The sequence below is a fragment of the Hippocampus bargibanti genome, linkage group LG01 (assembly GCF_051943395.1).
Source record: "Hippocampus bargibanti isolate YZ-2025 linkage group LG01, ASM5194339v1, whole genome shotgun sequence".
NCBI lineage: Eukaryota > Metazoa > Chordata > Actinopteri > Syngnathiformes > Syngnathidae > Hippocampus > Hippocampus bargibanti.
The window spans coordinates 8,838,802-8,861,024 of NC_142734.1; the positions used below are offsets into that span (position 1 = coordinate 8,838,802).

Below are 22,223 nucleotides of genomic sequence, written 5' to 3' on the forward strand. Positions count from 1 at the left end.
TGATTGCCATAATACATATGTTGATGCCATCTATGTTATAACTATTGTTTCTGCTCACATATGACTCACTTTCTCTTTCAGTTCAGTTTTCTGTGACCGACTTTCATACAATGCTACAAAAAACAAAGTTATTGATGTTGCTTTTCTACCTCATCTTTTGGCAGAATTTTAAAATTGACTATATTCTCCCTTTTCTGCACTCCTCCATGAATGGATCTTACCATAGAGTCAAAGCAATGGAAAATGGCATTGGTGTCTCTGAAGCTACTTTGACGGTTGGTGAGGATGAAGTAAGTTTGGTTTATCCCTGTTCACGTTTCAAAATGACAAATCTTAAGTTCATCCTTCAAAAAAAAATAGTCTGCTTGATCAGTGACAGTACCTCTGTTCTGCTTCTCGAAGGATGCGGTCCAGCCACTCGCTAAACCAGGTCACAATGAACATGTGGAAATCTACAAACCAATTGTACTCAGTCCAATTCTTCTCACATTCCCATGGCACCCCAAGTTCGGAGGCTATGAGTACACAATTAAGGTATAATTCATGACAATGAGCAAAATGAAGGCTTAAGTTGAGAACATGTTTTTTTTTATAGTTCTCGTGCTGTCCCATTCAATGTTGGTGAATGTTTTTCCCTTTGCTTTGGATAGGTTACGGGTGGCAGTGGAAATTTCAGCTGGTCTTCGTCCAATCCAAGCGTAGCCACAGTGACTGTCAAAGGCGTGATGACGACAGTCAGTGACATTGGTGTCAGCAGCGTGAAAGCGCAGGACATGAGCAACCCACTCCACTTCGGAGAGATGGAGGTATGGTGACTCTGACAGCATCATTGTTCATCCCCATCTTTTTGTCAATTATTGGAGCTTCATCAACTGAAACTTGCGTACACTTTGATCCCCAACTTTGACACTGATGATTCATTCAATTCTCGAAGGTATATGTCGTTGAACCTGTGGCAATGGACTTTGCTCCCTGCCGAGTGGAGGCCCGAGTGGGCACGATTCTAGAACTTCCGCTCAGAATATTTGGCCTGCTCGGGGAAAAGGCCATGGAGCACATCATGTTGAGTGACTGCTCCCACTTCGACCTGCAGGTTGATGAGGAAAACCAAGCTGTCTTTCAGCAGCTTGAAGGTGAGTCTGCAAATAGATTTTAATGTGTAGCAGCTGCTTTAGTACATAAAAGATAAATTTATTTTCATGATCCGAGCTGCCTTGCTCATCAGAGAATTACCATCACGTGAAAGTCACCCCCTAATAATTGCTAATTCATAGTACATCCTGTCTTGTGCAATTTTTCATTTATTGATATTGAATGTATATATACGTATATGTATGTATATATGTGTGTGCGCGTGTGTATGTATGTGTATATATATATATATATATATATATATATATAATACTAATAATTATTATTTTTATTATTACCTATGTTTTTGCCTCACAGGTCGACTGACTCCCGGCCAAGGCCACTGCGGTGGGGTCATTGTCAAAGCCCTGAGCCCAGGCTACACCATGCTCTTGGTCCGCTGCACACATGGGAACATTCACCTCAGTGCAAAGATCACCATTGCAGCTTATCTTCCCCTCAGTGTGAGTCTTAATAAATCATTATGAATTATTGAGTCTTGAGTCATATTAAAACTAATAATGCCTTGTGGGTGGTATTGTCCATGAACAGCGCTGCTAACCTACGCTTAAATGTTACAGGGCATCAACAGTATTTAGCTGGGTCTCAAACGTTCCCTTGAGCCATTGTTGTAATTCTCTTTTACTAATGCCTCACAGGTCAATGATTGTTTGTCCTCAAAAGTGACAAAGCAAATTGTGCAGGCGCCTGCACATTATACACACAGCCTGCCCTGACAATCAAGACCGTAATGAGATGATCAGTGACTCTTCAAACCCCCCCCCCCCCCCCCCTCTTGGTTTTCTTCTAGGCTCCATGCATTTTAATTACCGTCTTGTCCACACTGAAAGGGACACCTAAAATACTTCAATTTTCTCCAAATGTCACAGCGTGCCTTAAAGGACAACCGACGCCTCTGGACAAGTTGTGTCCCTAATTTGTAAAATGACTTCTACTGAGCGTATTTTCCAAAGATTCTACGGCATATAGCTATATTTTACGTTTTAAGACTCGCTGAATATTTAGGAAGTCTTGTTTTCGAGTTGATAACGATGCCAGACGTCACGTCACATCTGGAACGCCCCTGACCGAGAAAGCGACACAATGCATTTTGGGTACTTTGTTTTGTCTGAAAACTTTGTGTTGATGGCAAAATTAGAAGGAAAACACATAAATAATGCGATGGTGAATCGTTGTGTGTTGCACCAAGACGACTATTTGATACTAGTTGACACAAATTCCCAGCAGACAAATCAGCCCATTTCCAACGGAGTTTGGGCGCCATCTTGTGCATTTTCCGGGACGCTACATTGGAGTCCTGACGGCTCGAATTGATACGTGAGGACTTCTTTAATCGGTTGCAAACATTTATGCTTTGAATCATATTCATAACTGGATGAGTAACAAGAAAGCATATTCTCCGAATTTGAAGCCATTGTTTTGATTTTAGAGCAAGGCAAGACGTCCTGGCCTGATGTCACGAGCAAGGGGGTGGGACCTTCTGAAACACGGCATCTCCAAGGTTATTTTGAAGTAGTTTTGGGACACTAACTCATTTTTATTGGTGTTTAGCATTTGACTAAAAATATCAGCCTGCGTGTTTTGGGTATTTTAGATGTTATAAAACGTTTTTCTGATGTCGTATGGGAAACAAAAAAATGGTGTTGGTTGTCCTTTAAAATCCAATATGTCATGTGTGTGATAATTACGGTAATAATTTGACCCCAAAATGGATTTTTGCTACAGACATGCTTACAATTGTACTTTATTTAATTTTAATTTAAAACAGATTCTTATCTTACAGACAGTGTATTATCGATGTTCAAATACCTGACATGCTTACAAATTTAAGGATATCGGTTATGCCGTTGAACATGGAACAGAGCAGTGGCAAGATGTCCAATGTATCAAATTACAAAATAGGCCATTCATTGAAGGTGTGCCTCATAATCCATTGCGCTTTATAATGTGGGAAAGACAGTCTGGATTATACATTGGCATGTCAGATTGACACACGCTTGCTTCTTTGCATACGAATGAGATGGGCTCCAAACAAGTGTAGTCTTCTTCTTTACCTTTCGGCTTTTCCCTACAAGGGGTCGCCACAGCAAATCAGTGTCCTCCATCTTGAGAGGTTTGATCCGCATGTTTGTTTTGGCCAAGCTTTTACATCGGATGCCCTTCCTGACACAACCCTCTGTATTTATCCGGGCTCCAAACAGGTGTAGTATAATACAAAATTCAATCGTTTGACACATTTTGATGAGGTGACGAATAACCCGATCTGGACCATTTCAATACGTCTGAAGTACTTGCAGATTTTCTCTTGCTGAATGTTCTGTCCACCTTAACACATGCATTTTTAGGCTTTGCTCTCTTGACCAGTGGGTTTCAATCTTTTTCTCGCTAATATACATTTCTTTCATTGAAAATAAATCCCACGGCACACCACTTTCTGAAAATGTGAAAACATCTTATTTTAACAATGAAATTTTATATTGTTACAATAAGTGTTTTTTAACATTGAAAATTAAATCAATATTATAATACATAAAAAATAATCAAATCAACATCAATTCAATATTTGCTGCATTTGTTTTAATGACATGGAACTGTATAGTGCCACTTAGCAGTTTTTTTTGACAACGATACTAGTGCAGCGTGTTCTACCGGAAACAAATTCCTTGTGTGTTCTACATACTTGGCAATAAAGATGATTCTGATTCTGAAGTAAAACATAGTCAATTAGAACTTTAACTTGCTCAGTGAGATGTATTCTCCTTGGTGACCCTTCTGATGTGCCTAATAAACAGTTGACAGGGTCAGGAAACCTTAAAAATCAAGGATTGTCCTCATGTTGTCATTTGTCAGGCAATTGATCCTGTGTCCATGGCTGTGGTGACACTAGGTTCTTCTAAAGACATGCTGTTTGAGGGAGGGCCTCAACCTTGGGTTCTGGAGCCCTCAAAATTCATCTGTGAGTTGAAAGCTGAGGAGGAAGAAAGTGTGAGCCTGACTGTGACCGGCCCGTTGGCCCCTAATTATGACCAGCATTTGGTCAGAGCAACTTGCAGGGCCTTGGGAGAGCAGGTAATTACTCCATGCCGACCAAATAACTGAATGTGTATCATTGGGACTCGATGAGCATGACCTTTTCTTAATTTAACAACACAAATAAGTGTTCATCATTCTATCTTGAAAATATTTCTTGCTTTAAACCGTAGCATTGGGCACTGCATTGTTGATACTATACTGTACCAACATAGTCTAATTCAGCAGAAGGTTAGTTCCTACAATTGTTTTTCCCAGAGAAGAAATGTATTCTCCATGGTGACCCAGTAGCTTTGTTGTGATCCTTCATAAATGTGCAGATGCTGGAGGTGAGGGTGGGAAACAAGGTCAGCGTGACCAACCCTTATCCCGCTGTAGAGCGAGCATCCATCAAATTTGTTTGCGCTCTTCCGTCACGCCTCAACCTGGTGCCCGTGTACACCATTCCACAGCAGGAACAAGCATGCCCCCTGCTGCAGCAGAAAAAACATGTGGTACGCATGTTATTTCCTCCTCAATTACAATTTCTCCTCAGTATTTTTATGATGGTATTAAATGTGATAATGACTGATAGTGCATGTGTTTTTTTTTTTTTTTTTTTTTTAAGGCGCCAGTCTCAAATTGCCGTGACTCACTTCTGGACCTTACAGCTTTTGACCACCAAGGGCGAATGTTTGACAACTTCAGTTCACTGAACCTCGTGTGGGAATCAAGCAAAGTGTCTCTGGCCAGTGTCCTACCCATGACGCTTCAACCTTTACAGGAGGAAAACAAACAGATGAAACTCCACGGTAAGTGTCTGCTCTTCAAACTTTTTCAGAGGGTATATTTGCAGCTACCTAATCCCACATTTCACTTGATGATCTTTTTGGAAAGAAGGTTTCACTGAATTAAATGCTCTTAATTGCTGTCGTTTTTTTGGTGTCTAAAATTATCATTGGCTTTTTGCTTCGCTCAATTCCTTTGTTTGTCCTCCGTGACAGGACGACAGACTGTTGTTGTGCATGGTCAACTGGGGATTGCTGCCATCACTGCGACAGCGCTGGATTACCATCATTCACATATTAAAGCAGCCAAAATTCAAAGTCGAGTAAGTGTCACATTAGTTTCACAAGTAAGTGTCACAATCTCAGGCCTCATTTAGAGAAATGCTTTTGACCATCAGGTTATTTACAGCTCGACAAGGACAATCGAATGTCAATGTTGATTGTAAATATGAAGTCACAGCATCGAAGGTGGCTGCACAATTCCTTCATCTTTTCAGCTTTTTTGTTTTTATTTTTATTCTGTTTTGTGCAATGCCTCACAAAAAGTAGAAATAGACGCGTTTCTTTTGCCACAAGAATTTAGCAGCTCCTTATCCTTGTTGCGCAATTATAATCAATGTCTCTTGACTATTGGATTGTAACAATTCATCCTGCAGAATAATTCTGGATACATTGTGATTATGACAGGCTTTCGACTCTTGTCTTAAAAGCCCATTCTTAGTCTGACAACGGAAACCTTCCCGATTCACTGCAGCAAAGTTATGAAAGGAAGAAGTCTCTATTTGTACTTTTTATACAATGCATTTCAGATAATACATTTTTCTTTTGGAATGTTGTCAAATGTATGGCCTTTGTGGACTAAATGACATATGTGTTTCTTTTCATCCACATTTGTTCTTCTGTATATCATTATTTTCTATTGACTGTTCTTGTGGATAGGTTGGCACATTTTCCCCTTTGTCAGCAACATTGGAACTCATTTTATTTGAAGATGTCCACATCTTTCCCGACAAATTGACTCTATACAACCACCCCGCCGTGCAGGTGAGAGAAGTTTTTTTTTCCCGCTTGGTTACAGTTTCATTCAGTCATTTGGTATTATGTTTCGATTTGCAAATGACTCCATCCAATTATGATTAATTCTTCTCAGTGGAGCCCTGCTTTCCTAAAACATACCTGGAGAAATAAACGCGAATGAGCCAGAGACAAGGATTTTAGTGTGTAATTATGGACGCGGTGCCTTTGATATGTCGTGTACAGCATGCTCAAGAATGCAACTAATCTTGATTTTTGCGATTGATAACGGATAACCAATTTTGAATAAAGATCAAAAACTTGATGTGTGTTTTTCCTTGCAGGGGAACCTGACGCTGCGAGAGGGGTCAGGCTATTTTGTTGTCAAAACCACTGTTAAAGATGTTGCAGATGTGGTTTTGCAGGACACAAAAGGAACAGTAGAGGTTTGGATGGGTATCCGGAGTTCTTGTAGATTGATTTAGGGAAGGGAAATCAAAATTCACAATCTAGATACACAAGTTATAAAGAAGATTACCCTTGTCAGTTTGAATTTATTTCCTGAATTCCGTCATGCCTCCAGGTTGTCCCCATCCAGCCCGGTGAGGTGCAAGTTATGGTTCATGACCTTTGTTTGGCATCCCCATCGACAGCCACAGTGCATGTTTCTGAAATCCTGGAGGTGAATTTGAGAGTGGTCGACAAGGTCAGTTTCCAATCTGATAATTCCTCTTTGTGGTTGATGTTGGAGCTGTACTACATGACGATTCTTCATAATACAAATTAAAAAAAAAAACTGCACACATTTGTAATACAGTTGATAAAAAATGCACACATTCTATCTGCGCCTCAGTGGCACTTGCCATGTTTGTTGTGGAAAAGTGATCAACTATAAATCTTCATGGAGTTTACTTGGTCTTACGGTTTGCTCTTCCGGTGAAACAAATTGGTGGCCTCATTTGTTCTCATTTACAGGTGAAAATTGGCAAGTCCGTCAGGTGTTATGTCAGAGTGTTGGATGATAACAGGAAGCCTTTCCCAGACAGCTATTTCCACTTGATGAAATTGAAAGTTAAGGCAGCGTCTTCAATCATCTCATTGACGTAAGGGCTGTGAGTCTTAATGTGTTTTTGTTGTTTAAAATATCTTAACCCGAATGGACACACCTTTATGTTCCTTTTACAGAGCAGTAGCAGATTCTACAGAACCCGACACTGCAATTTACCTGGTAAAGGGTGTTTCCATTGGCCAGACAACTTTGTCAGCTGTTGTACGAGATAAAAATGGGACAAAATTATCATCTGCCCCTCAACAGATTGAGGTCATTTGTTTGCTGACGTTTCTTAAGTCATTATGATGACTGCTAATAATAACTGGACAAACTATGTGTCAATGATTTCTCAATAGGTATTTCCACCATTCAAACTTATTCCCCGGAAAATGACTCTGCTGATTGGAGCAATGATGCAGGTGTGTGTGTGTGTGTATATGGTGTGTTGATGTTTATGCTGACAAAAGTTCGCTGCAGTTGAACTTGACAGAAGAGTTCATTTGGTAACCAGTCAATCTACCATAAGGGACCTTTGCTAGGCTTTTCTGAAAAATGGCACTGGCCTCAGTGCTCCTTTCCAGCTCTTTTCTGAGTGCATTGTGTGTGCTTATGAAAAAGCACTGACAAATTACACGGGGCAATATACTCATGTGGCCTTGAAGTGGGGCGAGCTGCAGAGCGCTTGGTGGCATGGCCAAGATCTACGGGGCCCAACCGGGTAGCCAATGTTGGTGGCCCCTTCCTTTTGGCTCATCAACTGTGGGAGGGGCCAAAGAGGTTGGGTGCAAAGTAGGCTTGGTGCTGGCCAGGCATGGGACCTTGGCGGTCCCATCCTCAGTGCTTGTACATTGGGGTTCAATATCAGTGGACCAGATGGGGTAGCTTTCCCCTCCTTTGGGTGGAGGGATGTCTCCTGATTGCTCCTATGGACCAGTCAACAGTTCAAACTCACCACCGTTTTTGGACTCTTTGGACGATTTACTGGGGAGAAATGCCTCTGGGTAATCTTGTTATTCTTCTGGATGGCTGAACTACTCACGTTTGCAATGACGGCCATAACTTCTCTAAAATAGTACTTGCACCCTCAGGTTACACTGCTAAAATGTATCTTGTGAGGAACCTATTTATGCTTCCTGTTTCTAGATCACATCTGAGGGTGGCCCGCAACCTCAGTCCAAGATTCGGTTTTCTCTCACGAATGAGGACATCGCTTCTGTAAACGGCATTGGTCATGTCAAGGGTTTGACCACTGGTAACGTCACAGTGACGGGATTCATCCAAGCTGTCGATGCTGAAACCGGGAAACTGGTCGTTGTGTCAGAGGTAGGAAAAAAAAACAAAAGATGGGGCAATGCCAAGTGCGTTTTCTTAAAACAGATGCTTGAATTGCTTATGCCGGTCCTTCTGTGTCTTTAGGATCAAGTGGAAGTTGAGGTTGTGCGTTTGTCTGCCATTCGAATTCGAGCACCCATTCCACGAATCAACAAAGGAGCGCAGGTACAGCTTTTTGAATGAACATTTAAGTAACATTTCAAATTTAACAAAAACATTGAGATGATTGGCACTTGTTACATCTTGTTCCCTTCTGTAGATGCCTGTGTATGTCATGGGTTTGACCAATAGTCTTACACCGTTCACATTTGGCAATGCTGTGCCAGGATTTAGCTTCCACTGGTCCACGACCAAAACGGACATCCTGGATGTGCAGTCGAGACACTCCGCAGTATGCTTTTCTTTCGTAGTTCCTTCTCTCAGGCTGACTTGCACCATGCTGTCTCAGCATTTACTATAGTAACTACCTCCACTGTTCTTCCCCATTCACGTTTTACTCTATTTGCTCTTGTAAAATCTCAGGCCAACGTGGAGCTCAACTCTGAGTACAATTTCGGAATGATTGTGACTGGTCGGACCAGAGGGCGGACTGGGCTCAAGGTTGTCCTCAGAGTTGTCGACCCTGTCATTGGTCAACTTGCTGGTAATGTTACAGAGCTCGAGGATGAGGTCCAAATGCAGGTACCTCTCTAAAAATGGTATCATATTTAGATTTGACACAAATATGAGCTAATTGCCACAGTGAACCAATTTCCCAAATAAACCATCAGAAGCGGTAGAGCAGTGCAGTTATTTGTCTCGAATGACCAATTAACCCAACTTTTCTGTGTGTCAGATGTAACGTGTCACTTGTGCCCTAATATGGATGTTATGACATTTTCCTCAAGGTCTATGACCAACTGCTCATGCTTAATCCCAAAGTCGAAGCTGGAGAGATTGTCATGCCACCAAACTCAGTCCTCAAACTTCAAACAAACCGGTTAATTCAACTTGCATGTTTAGCTTGTTGCTCAATGAAATGCTAAGACCAACTGATCTGTAATTATCTTTGAATTGCATTGCGTACTAGAGTCGACGTGGGCGCACAGTCATTCCGTATGCTGGGTCACGCTGTCGCTCATGTTGATGAAAAAGGCTTCCTCTTCTCTGGCTCAATCACTGGCACATCACCACTGCTCGTGACTTCACAAGAGTCTTACGGTGTCAATCAGACGCTCATCATTGCAGTCAAGGTCAGTTTGAGAGGCTTCCTGTGACCTGTTTCGGATTTTCTGATAATTGTTTTTGGTGACCGAATTTTAACATCTTAAAACATAGTTGGCCTGCACTAAGTGGACTAATTCCTCAAATAGGGATCATCCAGAATACGAGATGCCATGCTGAAGTTAGTCCCCCCCCCTCTTTTGCAAATCAATTTCTTGCTTTCATAATTATGCCAGTTGATTAGCAGCTCGTGCTAATGAAATCGTCAAATGGTATTAAAAAGTGTTGTCGATTATGTTGTTAAAATTATTTGAGATGGCATTTTTAACTGAGTTGGTCCTATGTGCATCCAGGTTTATGTTTAGGGGAGTTCTCTCGGCCATCAACTCTGTGACAAACATTTGTACAAAGTCTTGTGTTGACATTGTCCCTGAAGGCAACACTGCCCTCTTCACCCACCATCCTCATCCCTCAGGTGGTGCCAGTGTCCTATGTGCGCTTCAGCACCAGTCCGGTGTTCCATACAAACACCAACGAGAGCCTGAAAGCCCTCCCTTTGGGCATAGTCCTCACCTTTACCGTTTATTTTCACGGCAGCACCGGAGAGGTCTTGCACAGCTCCAACAGACATCTCACCTTCTCCACTAACCGGTCAGTGTCCACTCTCCCTGTTGGTGCTTGTGAATTTTTGAGTCTGTGAGGAGTGGCACACTCAAGCCAAACGTCCCTCAAACGTGTTTGCTTGATGAGTCTGTTGTACTATACCAGTACGCGGCGCCATGAATAATGTCTTTACAAATGTCATTTAGTATAACAGTTAATTAAAGATCTAAAATCACTTGAATCGTCAGTCAATGTTGGTGCCATTCACTGCACCGACCGTGACCATGTACATTTGCAGGCCAGGAGGAAGAGGGATTGTTGGTCAGATTTTATCTTGCACAAATGCTTCTGGCTGAGTTTGAGGGAACTCGACGTTTTGCTTCAGTGCACCTCGACAGCAGACAGGATGGTATTTAGTGTCCCTCAAACAACTTTTTAATGTTTTGTTTGGGGTCTTGACAAATTCGCCGAAATGCTGATGGTTGCTTTCCAGTGGACATACAAGAAGACGTTGACAAACCTTTATGTGGATTCGACACAAAGATTTTGAGTCTGCTGTCATGGAAAACTGCAGAAATCGGAGAATATTTAAACCTGTTCGGTCTGAAATCCTGAGGTCTTCGACAATCTAAATTTAAACAAGGTTGGGTATTAAAAAGAATTTTTACTTTTTGATAATCAATGTTAATACGTTAATAATTACGCCATCTCCACGTGTCATTTCCGAAAGGCTATCAAGCCAAAAAATTGACAATTGATCGACAATGCTGTGAGCAGTTAGTAATTTCTCACGCAAATTATATCAAGCTCTTTGCGTTATGAAGACGGCAAATTCACAATTGAACACTGCCAATATGGTTAGGATTCATGAGGAAGATGCGCCTTGTAATTCTCTGTTAATTTAATAGGTGGTTCCCTCTCCACAGTCTGACAAGGAGTTCAGTTGTGGAGTGAGCGAGTTCAATGAGTGGGAGTGGCCTCCTCATCGTTCTTTGTGACGAATTCTGTTCTCGTGCACTCAAGGTGCTGACATTCACTTTGAGAGGAAACCAGTTAAAATCTGTGTTTTACAAGAAGACAAAGAATTAGATGTGTTTAATCATTCTAAAATCTCTGAGACACACTCAAATTTGAGAGCTATGTGTATTTCATCTGGGAAGTTAGATGCTACTTCGGTGAAGCAGACGGCAATACCTATTTAGGATAATAATATCTACAAAATTGAAACACTTTACTGCTTGTTTATTTATTTGGTCAGATGTTCAATTTGAGACTACCAATGGAAGATTTCTGTGCCAAATGCAATTGACAGCAGCATGTTTTTTTTAGCTCTGTTTTGCTTGAAATGCTAACTGCCTCCTGAGTTTTAACTTCTATCAAATCAGAACACCAATACAGTTAGTCGAAACATGCTGCTGATTCTGCTTTGTCGCCAATATAATCATGACTTTTTTTGTGCACAAAATTAGAACAATGCTTTCAAAAATAAATAAAAACTTGGACAAACCAGGTTTTTTTAATGGCTGCATTCTTGTTGTCTGCCAGGGATGATCTGGTCCAGGTCGGGTTCGGGCCTCGTAACCGTACTTTGACAGTCCGGACCATCAACACTGGTCTCACACTGCTGTCTGTGCACGACAGTGAAAACACTGTTGTGGCAGACTACATTCCGCTTCCTGTGGAGCACGCCATCCAGCCAGAAGTGGCCCAGAGGCTGGTGGTGGGAGACGTCATTTGCTTTACTGCTCAACTTGCCAGTCAAAAGGGTGAGACATTGGTGTCTGGAACTGTGTAAAGTCCCCGGAACAGTGTTAATTTCATCATGTTGGGCAATATTTTAAATCTCTTCATCTCTGCAGGAGGTCTCGGTATTTGGAGCTCCTCGGCCAATGCTGTACTCCAGATTGACGCCACAACGGGTGCAGCTGTAGCCAGAGACTTTGGGGCAGCCACTGTGTACTATGAGATACCTGGTGTTTTGAAAACGCACAGAGAGGTAATGTGTGTCGTCTTGCTGCACAATAGCAACTTGAATTCGCCAGTTTTACTGATGCCAAATTAGTTAGACTTATTTATTAATGGATTTATTACTTCAGGTGATCAGGTGTTATCATGAAAGAGGTTATTATGTTGCACAAGGAGCAGAGTTTGGACATAGAATAAAACATGACACATGAGTGGCAAAGTAAAGTGTTTGTCTACAAAACTACACACCAAAGTCACCCAACAAAGTAACTACATCAAATGCTTGACTGAGAACCATGGAATGATATGAGACGTTTTGGAACCCAACATAAAATATTGAAGGACACTAGACCAACCACATCCAACCTGATGACAAAAGAAAGGATAAAAGCATTGCCTATTTATTGTTTTTACTCCTGAATGTTAGGTTGTGGTGGAATCGGCTACCAGCACAGCTGCAAAAGCTCAACAAGCCTTACCAGTCACAGTTGGAAAGCTGACTGAAGTCTTTCTGACGACTAGAGGACAAGGAACCAACCTCATCGGTAGTGAAAGAACCCAACCCTCTTGCCACTCCTCATGTCGATAATCACCAAAAAACAATGAAGTGTCACTTCATATGATCGGTATGTAATCAAGCAAGGTCCGAGGCTTCATGATAACAGAATAACATTCTTAAGACAATAAAATGTTTCAGCCATGGCCATTTAAACTTGCTGTTTTTCCATTGAATTGGTATGCTTTTCATTACTGAACCCAAAGCAGAGCACTTTGAAGGCCACTTGCTTGGGTGAAGAACTTAACATAAGCATGGTAAACCTTTAATGTGAAAACGTGCACAACATTGCTCTTTCGTGTGAAGCCTCATATTTGGTGAAATTCCCTGTTTGGTGTGAAATCCCTCAGTTTCAATTCAAATACATATCGATCAGTGAAGCGAATTAAATCTCTCACTGAAATCCTTTCGGCACAACTCGCATCCTTCATCCAATTCATGTTACTACGGTGTTCATTGTCAGCCTTCGCTTATGCCACTGCAATGTATTCTGCAGGAACCTGCTCCTTGAGCCAGACAGAAGCCATTGCGCAACTCCGGCCAGAAACCTCTGTCGCTTGCCACCTGAGCTTTACCAGTGAACATGTTGATTTCCCTGCAAGCAGCGTCTTTAAAACGCACATCAGCTTTGATCCCAGTAGCGGTATGTCGTGTTTAACTTGACATTCTTGTGGAACCATCCAAAGAGACCCCCTCCACCACCACTCGGGTCTTCAATGAGCTGGACAATGCCTTTTTCATCAATTAATTCACATTAGTCAATATTTATTTTAAAGCCCAATACTCATTTCTGGAATATGAAAACAAATGGTAACACATCCACTTACATTATTTGGTATATGTAATCAATCATAGGTCTCATAAATGGCCAATTGTTTTACTTGCTTTGCCGCTATTGTTTTCTGCGGCGGAAACTCAAGGCTACAAATGTAGTTGTTTTAACATCTCGACTGCAGCGTGGGCAACAAATGTAATGCATTCATTCACTAGAGGTAGGTCTACTGACAGTCAATTATCAATATCGGCGTGGCCCCTGGAGTGTTTTTAACGTTGCCCATAAAAGGCGGCAGGTTGTTAAGTGTTGAGCTACAAAGGTTCCCTCATGCGTAAAAGCTTATCTAATTGTGTTTAAGACTCTTCAGAGGGAGTCCACGGCCTGGTCAAGGGGTCACCCATTCTGCTCATTCCAATGGAGTGCTAATGGGAACATGTGACCAAATTAGTTTTCACTTAGAAATGCAGAGATGAGAGCAGAAATTGATGCTCTTTCAAATATATTACATTATGTTCCCACTTGGAGGATTATAACAGCCATTTTTTAAATGTAATTTGTTTATGCTAGCACGTTGTCAGTCTGTCACCCTCAGCCTCCTGTTTCGTTTTTGTACTTGCCATAGGCTTCTACACGTGTTCCGTGATCTTGCAGCCAAAAGCAGGCCAACTGACTAAAGTTGCGTGCATGTCCATGAGTAATCTGCTGGTGAAGGCTGCCCTGGAGGGCAGCGCCTTCTCGGGGGAGCAGGTCAGCGCCTCATTGCCAATCGAGCCCGGCATGTTCTCTGACCTGACTGTGTTGACGCTTTCAAACTTGCGTCCAACTGCGGAGTTCACGGTCTTTGTTCCAGCTGCTGCCAAAGCAGACATGCAGGTCATGGATAATCATGTTTTTCATAAAAATAACGATGCCTTGGTCTGTGTGAGGAAATTGAATCAAGTGAAATATCTTTTTTTTAGGTGGTCTCCAGTTCTCCCACCATTGGTATTCAAAAGGCTGAGACACAGTCAGACTTCCCGAGTCTGTCAAAGTATACCATCAGGGCTTTGGACCTCCGAGCAACCGGCTCTGCTTCCATCATCATCATCAGTGCCTCCTTGGGTCAAAGTCTCATCATCCCGGTGAATTTGATACATGTGGGTGAGTTCAGTGCAAACACGCAAGGTCAGTTTTCCTCTGCAGGTTCATAGGAAGTCACCATCAGGTTGCCTCTTAAAAATACAATAAAATATATATATATATATATATATATATATATATATATATATATATATATATATATATATATATATATATATATATAGCTGAAGCTGTAACAAAGCGCTTAACATGGAAAACTATCATATTCAGGAAATAAATAATAAATATTATTATCAAATGTTTGCGGCAAAGGAATACGTGATGTGCACAAGCAATTTCTGCAATATATTGTGTTGATGATAAGGTTTTGTGCTGCCTCATAAAGACCCAACTGCTGTTTTCAAGCCATTTTTATATATAGATATAGATACAGACATTTATATGTGTGTGTAGGAAGAGAGAGACAGCGAAAGAGACAATATTTTGTTTTGAAACTTTTCAAAATAATAATAAAACTTGGAAAATATTTCGTCTGATTTCATCCTCCTCTCTTCCCGAGCAGATGCCACACTACATATAAAAGTGGAAGAGGGCCGTGATTCCCACCTGGTTCTGTTCTTCACGTTTGCCCTGCTCGCCTTGTCGTCCATCGTCTTCATTGGTAGGTTGCTAGTTACTCCCACCATATCTGTCTCATCTGACCTGTTCATCTTCACTGTAACACACCGGTACTGCATGCACTTGTACGATTGCCTTTTGTGTGCGGATTCTAGCACCTCTCTACTGTATTTGAGAATTAACCTGAGAGGAATTGTTTTGTTTTCGATACAAGTTTGTTGTGAGATTTATTTCAAAGAATGACTTTGTCGAAAGGATGAAAGATTGTTGATGCCAACAATGCAAGGTGGTAGTTTTTGTGTGTGGACAGAAAATGTTCAGAAGCAAACATGTCATAACAGTACATTTTAAAGCCTGGGATTGAATGCCCTTTTCAACATCTTATTTCTATGATGCACTACGTAGGTACACGACATATTGTTTATCGTTTTTGGTGGGCTACTTTGTGGCCATCTCCCCACCATTCATGAACGCAGGAAATCTCAGCGCTTTACACTTGTCCGTTTTGTTTCCTGCAGTTGTTCACGAGCTGCGCCGTCTCACGGTGAAGCCATATCCCTGCTCTTTCGTCGTCAGGAGGCCTCCGCCTGGTAGGACACATTCCAAATGACATTTCCTGTCAAAAAACAATGAATGCATACAGTTGCAAGTATCAAAGTGCTTTGAAATTATCTGGGTTTCTGCATATCTCTGGGATCAAATGTGATCCAACCTTTATCGCATGGCCCGACAACTGATTTATAATCTGATGTCAGAAATACAGTATTTGCGATTATGTTTTCATTCATTTTGATTTTTTTCATTTTTTTTCCAAAATCATTGCCCGACGGGGACAAATGCCTCACAAAAAAAAGGGACACTGCATTCCTACAATTTAGAATGAGTAATTCATTCACTGCCAGACAATGTGCAAAAGTATCTCGACTCCTGCGCCAGGGTTTTTTCAATCAAATTGCAGGACTGACAGAATATTGAGTTTTAGGACTACATAAACATTAAATACAGTGTAAGAAGCATTAGACTCTCTTCTTTCATAAAAAAAAAGTTTATTTCAAGCTTACTTGGTTGTAGAGTTATCTGCATTAAAAGTGGGGGTGGCTGTACAAAAGTTGAATGCTGCCCCCTCGTGGGAGGGAAAAACATTGCCAGAGGTCTGACCGAAGCTTGAAATGCACCACCCGGACAAATTTGGTCATGGCACTCCATGTCATGCTTTTCAACTCCCAAATAAATTCGGGAATGACAGTGAATGAGATAACTAATATAATGTAACTATAATATGGTAACTTTTAAAAACTGATGTTGATCAATCCACGGTAAGGTGGAAGGTGTAGACATGGAGAATGTTCAGCACTTTAGCTCCTCTCGGCGAGGAGTGATTGTCCTGCAACTGAATATAACTGCAACAGGGATGCTGCAGTTAAGCAAACATATCCATGTTTTCTCAACCACTTTAACTGAGGAGGTATCTGTCGACAAGTCAGTCTTGTTATAAATTAACATCCGAACTACCAGAGCCGTCATTTTGACGGTTTCAACACAGATGAGTTATAACTGCGTGTATAGAAATTTTATGCTTCTGGTCTCTTGACTTTTCCTAATCCTCCATATATTGCTCTGTGGTGCCTTTTTATGTTATAAAACCACAATGAGTCATCATTCCGTTATACAAAACAATACATCTTTCACAACAGCTGCAGGTGTAACCATGTGCTTTACAGAACAGTTCACAGAAAATAACCAAAATAAATAGAACACAACACAGGACATTAAACATGAACAGTCAAACAATCGTCCCAATTTTTTCTGTACACACAGAATGTCTCTTTTCACTAGTGGGTCAGAGATGTCATGCTCGTCGAGTACAGGCTCCGTTTGAAAGTAAAAGAGAATCAGTCGCGTCCAATGACGATCAAAGAAATTGATTGATTTCTATCAAATTTAGCTGGGCGTCACATCCAGGCGTTGACTGTCAGTTGCAAATCCACCTCTGCGCACAGCGCCAGTGCTCCTTGCTCGTTATCCTCCACTGCACTAGCCATTCATCCAGGAGCACCAATGCACTATGCCCAACACCACTGACACATCTACTGAACAAAACAGGTTGAGGAAAAATGTGTCGAGATTGCCCACATTAAAATCAGTACTGGTCTACGCACCATGCCGAGAAGCTGCAACTGACACGCCCATATTTCCCTTTGACGTGGCCCACACGAAGTACAGTGAGACCTCAACATATGAACTTAATTGGTTCCCAGACAGTGTGTAAGGCGAAAAGTGTGTATCTAAAAAAAAATCCCATAGGAAACCATTAAAATGGGAATAATCTGTTCCCGGGTTTCCATAAAATATACTTTTCAACTAAATAAGCCTAAAAAAACTACACACAACATACCTTATTCTATGTATAATAAATGTGCTATTGTATTGTAATGAAAGAAATACACTGCATTGTATCATGAAGTCGCTTTATTTACATTTGTGATGGTCATTTATGGCTTGATGGAATGGCGTTGGAGGTCGAAGGTCAAAGGGAATTGCTGTTTGTACTGGACTGTTGGTAACTTAACCTCTGGTGCTGTTCGGTCATGTGCTTCGCCGAAGATCACTCCGCCAGCCGTGGTGGGTGTGTATTATGAAAATAGTGCTTATTATAAGGTTTAATTGTCATAAATTTGACGTTTGTAAGGCGAAAACTATGTAAGATAAGGTGTTTGTAAGTTGAGGTCGCACTGTATAACGGACACCATTTGGCAAAACTACAGGGGAGAAAAAAAAAAGACAACGTTGAACTTAATTTTACGCGTGGTGCCACCAGGTTTCCATAGCAACCAGTGGCTGCATTGAGAAACGCCACCATGATCTAAAAAAAAATCTCTAGGAGTAGAGAAAGCAGTACATCTACTTAAAAATAGTGAGTCTGAGGATGCGTTGCTCGCCTGACAGAGCATCCGGGTAAAATAAGTAACCCTGCACTGATGGATCCTTCTTGAAAAAAAAAGGTGGGGTGCCGGTGGGGGAGGGGGGTGTTATATGTGAACTTGCGTGATGTTTTTTGTGACGATATAAGTGTAATCAGATGTTTTGCGGCACGTGTCTCCTTTCCTTAGGCAATAAACTACTTTTTATATTACACATGACTATTTCTTACAATTAAAGCGCATTCAGCACGAAAGTCGCGTGGGATAATTGGCGCCACACCAACGGTTTTGAATTCATTTATGACATAAATGACATGAAATAATTACAGAAGGATTCTAAAAAACACTATTCAACACGTGAGTGAGTAATTATCGTTTTAAATGGTGGAGTCACAGTCAGAGCAACAGAGCATCATCCGTCAAACTGACAGCTTTTGTCGGGCTCAAAATCCCGTTAGTCCAAGCGTTGAGCACTTCAGTGAATTGAATGTGCTTATTTTACTCAATGCACGCTTTGCAACCTTTTCTCATCTGAGAATTTCCTTTAAATGTATCTGCTCCCCTCCTAGCTCTTTCCTCAGCCCCAGATTCCGTGAACCGCCCCGACTGCCCTACACCGCGACGCGATGGCAGCTTCAGGTTGCGTCTCTATTCTACAATATACTGACGAAGCCGTCATAATCCCTCCTATACCATAGATCAGGGGTGTCTAAAGTCGGTCCTTGAGGGCCGCTGTCCTGCCTGTTTTCCAGCTCTCCCAGGAGCAACGCACCTGATTCAAATGATCAGCTCATCAACCAGCTCTGAAGCAGCATCAAAATAGTCCTGATGATTTGAATCAGGTGCACTGCTCCTGGGAGAGCTGGAAAACAGGCAGGACGGCGGCCCTCGAGGACCGACTTTGGACACCCCTGCCATAGATGGTCATCACTGAATGCACCTCATCGGCCTCAGAATGAAAGTTGTTGGATGTGAGTACAAAATCATTGCATCTTAATATTTGTACATTTAGACTTGCAAAGTGCTTTCAATACCTGTGTGCGCACGTATGTGATTGCTGAATCCTGTTTTTCAAGACCACGCCATTGTTAATGGAAAATCGATGGTCATTTCTTGTTTTTTCCTCAGTAGGCCTTTGCTATTTATTGCATGACTTTGACTGCCTGTTACTTTTTTCACATGAACTCTGCACGAGCCACATTGTTTTGAGACCTCCAAAAAAATATTGAAAATGAGAGGAAATGTAATTTATTTTCGTAGCCTCAACAAATTACTGCATGTTTAAGTGCCCACTGAAAGGAGCCTAATATATTCATAATAATAGTAACAAATCCGTCAAATGTGGATGATCATTTCCGGCGTGTTTTATCGGTGTGAGGCATGTTGCGTGTACCTTCTGTTGAGTTTGTAAAAAAAACTCGTGCATCTGTCTTGAAAATGTGACAGTCTCCAGTTTTTGCTTTGACCTGTTTGTGGTACTGGAAATAAGACCGAATTCAAAAGTTGATAAACAGATTTCCGTGAAAATGTTCGGACTTTGTTGAGAATACCAGATGCACTATGCATTGTATTTATGCCTCACCGGCATGCAGGATGTCTTTGTTTTCCTGACTCGCACTGTTACATTGTGTTAATTTGCCCTCTCATGCTGTTACATTGTGTCATTTTTTTCATCCTCTAGTAAAACTGATGAATCAAAATTCAACCGTAGTGTAGTTAAGGGACAGCCATTCAGTATTAGAAATAGGGTGAGCAAAGTACATACAGTACGGCGAGGGTTTCAAAGTCATTTTTTGCCGCAGGCCACGTGGAGTTATGGTTTCCTCTCGAGGGCCGTTATGAATTTGGGGAAGCCATTAGAATGTTTAATCCCCTACACATATACATACAGAGCGCACAACAAATTAATGAATAACTAGTTATTCATTAATCTGAAGTCAAGAATAATGACATTGTGGTTTACATCAAAAAATATTTGGATTGGATAGGATTTTGGATTGGATTTGCCTTTATTCGTCCCCCAGTGTCACGGGCGTGCTGGACCACATAACATTTGTCTTCAGGCCGGAATTGGGGTAGACCCTAAACTGTTTGCCAGTTCATAAGTCTGAATTAATATTAATATTTTGAGTAGGTTTATTTTTGTGAAGAAAAAAAAAAAGAGTTCTTGCGCTTTGTTTTTTGGGGGGGTTGATATTTATAAAAATAGTTCCAAATAGGTCCAAAAGAGTTTTAAAACAATCACATAAACAATGTGTCAAACTGTGTTACCCTCTCAGGCCATCACAAATGTCAAATGCTTTGCCAAACAGAAATATCAATGGTCCGAGACAGAAACAAATCTAAGAACTTATGTTAAATTCTGATTTGATTGTCCAGATGTGCTTGTTCCAGACCTACAAGTTCCTCAGTGTCCTGAAAACAATTTGACTGTGAATTGAAGGATAGGCCACCATGTTGTGAATGGTTTGAAATAAGTAGGAATTTTATGTTGCCAAAGGACTCTTTGTAATTTTTCAGAAACTCCTGCAATGTACGGTACTGCTACTCCTCTCCTTTTAGAATCTTGAGAATTATTGATTTCGTTCGCTATTCTTTCTTTCTGACATTTGTTGAATGACCACTGAGGGTACCCACAGTTAGTGAGTGCTCTCCTGATATGTTTTGACTCCTTTTCTCTACCTTCAGTGCTAGTTGGTATTAGTTTAGCCCTATGCTGGAGGGTTCTGATAACTCCTAGTTTATGTTGTAAAGGGTGGTTAGAGTCAAAAAGTAAGTATTGGTCAGTGTGCGTAGCCTTCCTAAAGACTTCTGTTTTTAGCGCTCTGTCCTCTTTTATAATTACTTTACAATCCAAGAAGGCTAGTTGGTTCTCTTGAATGTCCTCACGAGTAAATTTAATGTTGAAGTCTACAGAGTTGAGATGATCTGTGAAGGATTGAATTTCTTGTTTCTTAATTATGACTGCTGGTGTTGAATTATTTCATGTTTCCGTGAAGTTCTCCTTTTTACAGTCAGTGTCAGCCAAGCACACTTGAAACCCTACGAAGTAAAGTAACACTTTGAGTAGATGGATGGGATGCAACAGGTGCATAAACATTTGGATGCTGAGCGGTTTAGTTGGTGTCATCCATGTCTACTTAATGCGTTACTTGAAAGTGCAAATAACATTCAAAATAACATGGCAGGGTTGACGTCCTTCAACAATACAATACATACAATAGATGAAAATGTTTTTTCAGCCGTCATCTGTACCTCTTTGAAGGTCTCGGACGTTTCTCTTCTCCTCCAAGAGGCTTCGTCAGCGAACTAAAGTGTTACTGGTTGCTCTGATACGTACAATACATATTGATTTGTATAGCGCTTAAGAACAGCTGAAGCTGAAACAAAGCGCTTAACACAGGTATCATATAACGCAATGGTTTGCTAATAATACAAAGACTGCATGCACCCCCTGTGACCCTATTGTGATGATAAATCGGTTTGGAAAATGAAGGAATGTATGAGTCAGTTCATTTTGTGAGAGAAAAAAATGCACAAAATGAGTTCTTGCCTTTTATGTTAGTTTGCTCTTAAGTCATGTTGAGCGTTGAATGTATTCTTTAGGACGTCTGATCTAGTCATATGGCAAAATGGGTACTGTCTGGTCACAAATTACTTTTTTTTCCCAATGTGTTTTTTCATTATGAAAAAATGTTGCTGATAACATGTATAGGGAGGATTTGGGCCACAGTGAAAAAATAAACATACTGCATGTGTTTTGTTTTATTATTTGGTGTTTGTTTCGTTCTTTGGTGTGTTAGGGGAATGAATTATTTATTTGATTTTTGCATTGAGAAAAGTAGTATGTGCGCACCTATTTTGTCCCAATTGAAAACGACATATTGTCCGTACATCTGATTAGGAAGTGGGTGGTGCCATATCGCCCCCCGTTTGCATTGATGGAAAATTGTGGCTTCCTCCGGCATTGAAGTTACCCATCCCCAATGCAGGGATTCCAAATTGTGATATTTGTACGTATAGTCTGCGATGATAAACGGAAGCGAAATGTGGGTCAGCGTGTAATCTGTCTTGAGCCATAATGCGCTCAACGCGACCTGCTGTCAGATTCATAAAACTTGTAAACTCCGCCCACTTGACAGCCGGCGTCTGTTTA

General features: G+C 41.1%; 1 protein-coding gene across 1 annotated transcript; it reads left to right on the plus strand.

Moving 5' to 3' along the window:
* The first annotated feature begins 236 nt into the window (after positions 1-236).
* Positions 237-20,526, plus strand: LOC148902986 (nuclear pore membrane glycoprotein 210-like). The gene is made up of 31 exons (XM_089002076.1): positions 237-290; positions 403-534; positions 651-806; positions 935-1,133; positions 1,450-1,595; positions 4,003-4,221; positions 4,503-4,676; positions 4,790-4,973; positions 5,166-5,272; positions 5,889-5,993; positions 6,308-6,409; positions 6,547-6,669; positions 6,939-7,066; positions 7,149-7,284; positions 7,371-7,433; positions 8,158-8,337; positions 8,431-8,511; positions 8,606-8,737; positions 8,869-9,027; positions 9,234-9,325; positions 9,416-9,578; positions 10,025-10,200; positions 11,698-11,918; positions 12,012-12,148; positions 12,545-12,662; positions 13,170-13,316; positions 14,071-14,321; positions 14,408-14,588; positions 15,091-15,189; positions 15,665-15,736; positions 18,637-20,526. The coding sequence occupies exons 1-31, from the start codon at positions 237-239 to the stop codon at positions 18,732-18,734; spliced, it is 4,335 nt and encodes a 1,444-aa protein (XP_088858202.1). The 3' UTR covers positions 18,735-20,526.
* Positions 20,527-22,223: the final 1,697 nt, after the last annotated feature.

Excerpts from the sequence above, each read along its gene's own strand:
- LOC148902986 (XM_089002076.1), top strand. The coding sequence starts at position 237 with ATGGAAAATGGCATTGGTGTCTCTGAAGCTACTTTGACGGTTGGTGAG. Across the intron at positions 5,994-6,307 it reads ACAACCACCCCGCCGTGCAG|GGGAACCTGACGCTGCGAGA; the intron begins GTGAGAGAAGTT and ends TTTTCCTTGCAG. Across the intron at positions 9,028-9,233 it reads AGGATGAGGTCCAAATGCAG|GTCTATGACCAACTGCTCAT; the intron begins GTACCTCTCTAA and ends ATTTTCCTCAAG.